This window comes from Crotalus tigris, unplaced genomic scaffold (genome assembly GCF_016545835.1).
Source record: "Crotalus tigris isolate CLP2741 ecotype Arizona unplaced genomic scaffold, ASM1654583v1 scf7180000023637.1517150, whole genome shotgun sequence".
NCBI classification, from domain to species: Eukaryota; Metazoa; Chordata; class Lepidosauria; order Squamata; family Viperidae; genus Crotalus; species Crotalus tigris.
Genome location: NW_024100094.1, coordinates 1,486,239 through 1,492,539, shown reverse-complemented (window position 1 = coordinate 1,492,539; position 6,301 = coordinate 1,486,239). Strand labels below are relative to the sequence as shown.

The following is a 6,301-nucleotide window of genomic DNA, read 5'->3' as shown; positions in this document are numbered from 1 at the left end:
GCCGCCCTGAGTCCTTTGGGATTGGGCGGCATATAAATAAATTAAATAAATAAATAAATAAAATAAACTTGGGGTGGCCTTTGGCTTGCTGGGTGTGGGCATGCTCTACTACCTCTACTCAAGCTTGCTAGTTGGCTGCTTCACTTCCTTTGTGCTGGGCAGGGCTGCTGCTCCGGGCGGCAGTGGCAGCCTAATGGACCTGTGTGAGCTGCTGGCAGCGGCATGCATGCCCACAGAGACGGCTTTGAGTGCCACCTCTGGCACACATGCCATAGGTTCGCCACCACTGGGATAGGCATTCTACCATTTTCTTACTTATTTTGATTTTTGTTTCTAGTCTGGCTTTTGCAGTGGTTTTTTTGGTGTGTTGGGCTATGGTTTCTTTTTGTGTGAAGACTGATGCAAAGTATGAGAAGCAGCTCTGCTTTCTCCCTGTTGTTGTAATTTCCTTACCATTTTCTCTCTTTAGTAGGCCTACAGTTTCCTTGACTTTTTTCTTGTTAATATGTTGGAAGAAACTTTTTTTATTGTCCTTGAGTTCCATTACGAGTCTTGTGTTGTTCTCTTTAAATTTGCTTATGACCTCATGAAATCCTATTAAAAAGTTCTATTTACAGAGAACATTGGATAATTAACTGGTTTCAAAAGAGATGGAGTTATATAATCAAGATCATTGGGGATCTTGATTGTTGTTAATTTACTGACAAGTGTAGTCAGATAGCATGAAGTAAATAAACAACACAATATGTAACATTTAAATCTCACAGATTCCCTCAAATACAAAATGCTTTCAGTGGAATCTTTTGGTGTATCTGGGTTATTAAGACAAGAGCAATCATTTAAATAATAAACTTCTAATTGTGATAATATAAAAATTAACCCTCTATTTCTATGAGATTAATATTTTCTTAAACTCTTTTTACTTTCAAAGCTGTTCCAACACAAACTGGGTCCATCTCTGGTACATCTGGTAAGGATAATGGAAAAGATTCTGTGTGATTCATGATGTTTTGAATTTGTTGATTGAACTTTTTTACTTTTGAAATATAAAATATGGTAATAGAAACAATACAAATAGTAACTCAAACATAAACTAGTACAACAAACAAGAGAATACTAAGATTACTTCTCCACACATATAAATAGTCAAGGGAACTGGATATCTATAGCCGAAAAAAAAGGATTAGGGGTGACATGATACCTGTCTTCCAGTATTTGAGGAGCTGTCACAGAGAAGATGAGGTCAACTTATTCTCTAAAGCACGGTGTCAAACTCACCATGTCACATGACATGTCGCGATGTATCGTGACTTTTTTTGCATTGCCAGAGCTGGGGTGGGTGAGGCCTCCGTATAATGCAACCGGCCCATGGGCTGGCAGTTTCACACCCCTGCTCTAAAGCATCAGAGGGCAGGATAAGAAGATAAAAGTAAGATCCAATCTAAAACTGAGAAATTTCATGACAGAGAGAATAATTAATCAATGGAATGGCTTGCATCCATAAATTGTGGGTGCTCCATCACTGGAGGTTTTCAAGAAGAGTTTGGACAACCATTTGTCCAGAATGGCATAGGGTCTTCTCTTCAGACAGGAGGTTGGGCTATAAGATTATAAGACCTCCAAAGTCTTATAATTAAACCCTGTTATGCTGTTATTCTTAGACCCTTCCCTCTTCCCAGTCATATGAATCAGATGAAACTTATTAAGAGATAAAGAATTTCAGAAGCCAAATTTTGTATATTTTCCTAGTTCATTTATAAAGTTAACAATATTTTTCTATAATAGATCCAATACAAAGAATATTATGAGTATTCTGTCTTTTTTTTTTTTTTTTTGCCAAACTTCAAAAAAGATACATTGGCTTTCTTTCTGGATCTGGAATTGGAGAAGCTATTTTTACGCTTCTAACCTGATTCCACATATGCATGAGAGAATACTTAAGGAAATGAGTCATTTCTTTAGTATAGAGAGGCAGGGACAATGAGAATAAAACAGAAGGTAGCAGCCCTTTGCAAACTCTCTTGAAGAGAGAATTTTATAAAATTAAATCTGTATGGGGGGAGAGAATGACATCCTTGCAATTTGTTTTCTGTTTGAGACAGGTGTCTCAGGATTTATTTTAGGGTGAATCTATCTGTTTGGGATCTTGAAATATTTATCCATAAATAAGCATTAACAGAGGGATAGAATCAAAATCACGTGAAGTATTAATACCACTCTTCAATGCCTTGGTAAGGCCACACTTGGAATACTGCATCCAGTTTTGGTCACCACGATGCAAAAAAGATGCTGAGACTCTAGAAAGAGTACAGAGAAGAGCAACAAAGATGATTAGGGGACTGGAGGCTAAAACATATAAGGAACGGTTGCTAGAATTGGGTATGTCTAGTTTAACGAAGAGAAGGACAAGGGGGGACATGATAGCAGTATTCCAATATCTCAGGGGCTGCCATAAAGAAGAGGGAATTAAGCTATTTTCCAAAGCACCTGAAGGCAGGACAAGAACCAACGGGTGGAAACTAATCAAGGAGAGAAGCAACCTAGAACTAAGGAGAAACTTCCTGACAGTGAGAACAATTAATCAGTGGAACAGCCTGCCTCCAGAAGCAGTAAATGCTCCAACACTGGAAGTTTTTAAGAAGAGACTGGACAGCCACTTGTCCGAAATGGTGTAGGGTTTCCTGCCCGAGCAGGGGGTTGGACTAGATGACCTCCAAGGTCCCTTCCAACTTTACTAATATGAACATATGAACATATTTTACAGATGCACTGATAATGTTACCTAGTTTGAGTAATGAAATGTCTTCAAGAAAACAAGCAAGCTCAGAGAGCACCAAGGATCCCTCATTTCAACCCTGAGCTACAAATATTCTCCTTTATTTGTACTACATATGGGCATCAAACACTTCAGACAGTATGCAAATGGGAATTCTAGCACTAATTATGTTACCTAGTTTGAGTAATGAAACATCTGCAAAAAATCAAGCAAGTCCAGAGAGCACCAAGGACCCCACATATATTTCTCACCATAGAGAAGGACCGAGCTTAAAGAAAACATGGAGGTCCTAGTCATAGACCAGATAAATGGTCCCCACGGTAGGACAGGTGCTTCTCCAGGTTGAGCACTTTGCAGATTCCATCTAATGTAAGATCCTGCCTCAGCTATCTTCTCAGGAAAGCATGACTCTTGAAACAGGCATTATTTCAAAATGAACTTTTAGTGAGAGAAAGTGATTCCAGGGAAGCCAATCCTCTGGTGTGAAGATATTATGAGAACTCCAAGCCAAGAAGTTGTCTTCTCAGCACAGTGACCTTGGTAACAGGCTGAAACTGGCTGGAAAAGAGTCTATCCAGATGGCCCTGATAGGCCATTCCCCCCTCCCTATTTCCCACACAGATACATCAAAGTGAAAGCAGCAAATACTTCAATTATCAAGTAATAGTTTCCCTCCACTCAGGATGGTAGAGTTCCGACAGGGACCTGAAAGCCCCTCAAATACTGGAATGCTGCTATCATATCCTCCCTAGTCCTTCTTTTCTCTAGACTGGCCATCCCAAATCCTGCAACCGTTCTTCATATGTTTTAATTTCCAGTCTTTAAATCATCTTAGTTGCTCTTTGCACTTTTTCCAAAGTCTCAACATCTTTTTTGTAATGTGGTGACTAAAACTGGATTCAGTATTCCAGGTGTGGCCTTTCTAAGGCTTTATAAAGCGATACTAATACTTCACATGATTTTGATTCTATGCCTGTTTATACAACCAAGGATTGTTGTAATTAAGTCAGAGGTACAATTAAATATAGATATAAATTATAGGTGTACATATAGATTAGATTACAAATAGATTAGAGAGGATAGGCAATGAATGTATGATCTGCATATGTATATTTGTTTAGGCAATTTTCCTCCTTTCCTTCCTTCCTTTCTCCTTTCAGAGTTTACTCAACATGGTCATTAAGTTGTGCCTGATGTTATATCTTTTTTTGCTATGTTCATTAAGCAAATCCTATGGTTATTAAGTGAATTTGGCTTCTCCCATTGACATTGCCAAAAACCTCAGAAAGGTTACAAATGGCGATCACATGATACATGGTGGTTGTCAACCACCCAAATGTTAATTGTATGAGCACAGAAATGCTGCAACAGTTGTGTGTGATAGCTAGCCATAAGTCATTTTTTCAGCTCCATCATAGTCATTAAATGAATGGTTGTAAAGACTACCTGTATAGTACATTGTTTTCAAGCTTTCAACTAAAGAGAAGAGGTAATGCTTGGTGGATTGGAGGACAGAGCCTTAGAAACAGGTTACTGAACTAAGTTAGGGAAAAGAACTGCAGGTCAGGAAAGTGGTTAATGTGATTAGTATTTCAGAGATGCAGGGAAATGTGAAGCTGAGCACCCGGAAAGCACAAGTGGAGGAAAGAGCACACTTCTCTAAACAGGTATATTTTTTTATTGACCCCTTGATTCTTACCTTCATTATAAGATTGTCTTTCTTTTGCCAAATATCTCTAAGAAGGAGGTGGTGAAGGAACAATCTGTTTGTTTAGTGGGTCAATTTGCTCTTATGATCAACTTTAATTAAGTTATTTGTATGCCAAGAATATTTTTTATCAGTGTGTAGTCTAATAGAGAAAGAAAGAAAGAAATGGAATGTAATTAATGTAACTGAATTGGTTAGTAGTGATATCCATTTGATTCAGTTCTGGAGTTAGTTGTAGGCCTTCTCTAGAAATTAGAACATTAGTTAGCTGTAGGCCTTCTGTAGAAATTAGAACATCTAGAAAATTTTGTCTGTTAGAGAACTTGGTGCATTTCCAGTTTTATAACAATAGTTTGTTAGGTTTTTCCATTATATGAACAAATGGCAAGAGTTCTGATTCTTCTTGTTCTTCACTTCTAGGCTTGTGGTTGCCATTGGTGGGCTCCTCCTTCTCTGTGCCATTGTTTCTGTTTGTGTGAGATGCTACTGCCTTAATTGCCATCCAGGAGAAGATTCTAGTCCTCAGCCGTATGAGGTTACAGTTATAGCTTTTGATCATGACAGCACCCTTCAAAGCACCATCACCTGTGAGTGAAATGACAATTTAGTCATCCTGAAGGTTGAAAAAAAATATGCCACTCAGAAAAGTCTTGCACAAATAGTATACAGGACTTCCCAAATTTTTGAGACAAGTGGGCACCTTCGAAATCCTGAGTGATGTCACGAGTATTTTCAGTTAAATGTTTCCTGGGGCTGGCAATTTAGATAATGACTGCCATTGGCATGACAAGTTATAAAACATCTATTTTTTTAATGAGTATGACTAAAAACAAAACCCTTTCTTTTTAAAAAAGATTTTATTGAGTTTTATAGGGTTGGGAATGGAATAGGATCGGGATAGGGATTAAGATGGGTTGGGATCAGGATTATGGTTGGGAGGGGGTTGGGATCAACATTGGGGTTACCCCCCAATAACATTTTCAATCTTTAGCAAACAGACTATTGTCGGGGTACAAATGTTTAGTTAACAATAGTTGATATAGTAATAAGTGACTGTAATAAGTGTAATAAATGATAATCATAAAAGGTATCAGTTAGTTAATGCATATCATTCTTCTTACTAATATATATTCAAAATAACATTCATTTCTCACTAGTTCGTTTTCCTAACCATTGGTAAAAATTATCCTATGTTTTAAAGTAAACTGAATCTCTCTTTAATCTCTAAGGTCAATCTATCCATTTCTGCACATTCTAAGATTTTCTTAATTAAAACCTCTTCAGTTGATAAGTTTTCATTTTTCCAATATTGGGCAAATACTATTCTCGCTGCAGTTAGTATATGCAATATTAAATATTCATTCTCCTTCTCATAATTAGGTCCTAATATTCCTAACAAAAACAGTTCTGGTTTAAATTCAATCTTTCTTTTAATCATTTTTCCAACCATGTATGTATCTTAACCCAAAATGTTTTTGCTTTAGGGCATGTCCACCAGATATGATAGTAAGTACCTGGCCTTTGTTTACATTTCCAGCAATTATTTGAAGTATTTTTAAACATTTTCATTAATCTTACTGGTGTCATGTGCCATCTGTAAAACATTTTGTACAGATTTTCTTTATACAAGACTGCTTTAGTCAATTTGATATTTCTATCCCATAGAATAGAAATACCAGTCTTCCAAATCTATAGAATATCCAAAGTTTTTTGCCGACACTATCATTGTTTCTTTTACTTGTTCTTCTTCCATCTTTAAATTTAGCAGAAATCTATAGAGTTTCTTAATTAAGTTTTCATCTGTTTTTAACAATATT

The 6,301-nt window shown here is 36.9% G+C and overlaps 1 protein-coding gene across 1 annotated transcript in view; it reads left to right on the top strand.

Annotated features, from left to right (window-relative positions):
- Nucleotides 1-722: 722 nt before the first annotated feature.
- The window catches only part of TMEM52B (transmembrane protein 52B), a 69,008-nt gene continuing 63,429 nt past the window's right edge, over nucleotides 723-6,301 (top strand). Inside the window, exons 1-3 of the mRNA XM_039320443.1 lie at nucleotides 723-727; nucleotides 932-970; nucleotides 4,905-5,071. Coding sequence (XP_039176377.1) covers nucleotides 723-727; nucleotides 932-970; nucleotides 4,905-5,071 — 211 coding nt within the window. The remainder of the gene's footprint in view (nucleotides 728-931; nucleotides 971-4,904; nucleotides 5,072-6,301) is intronic.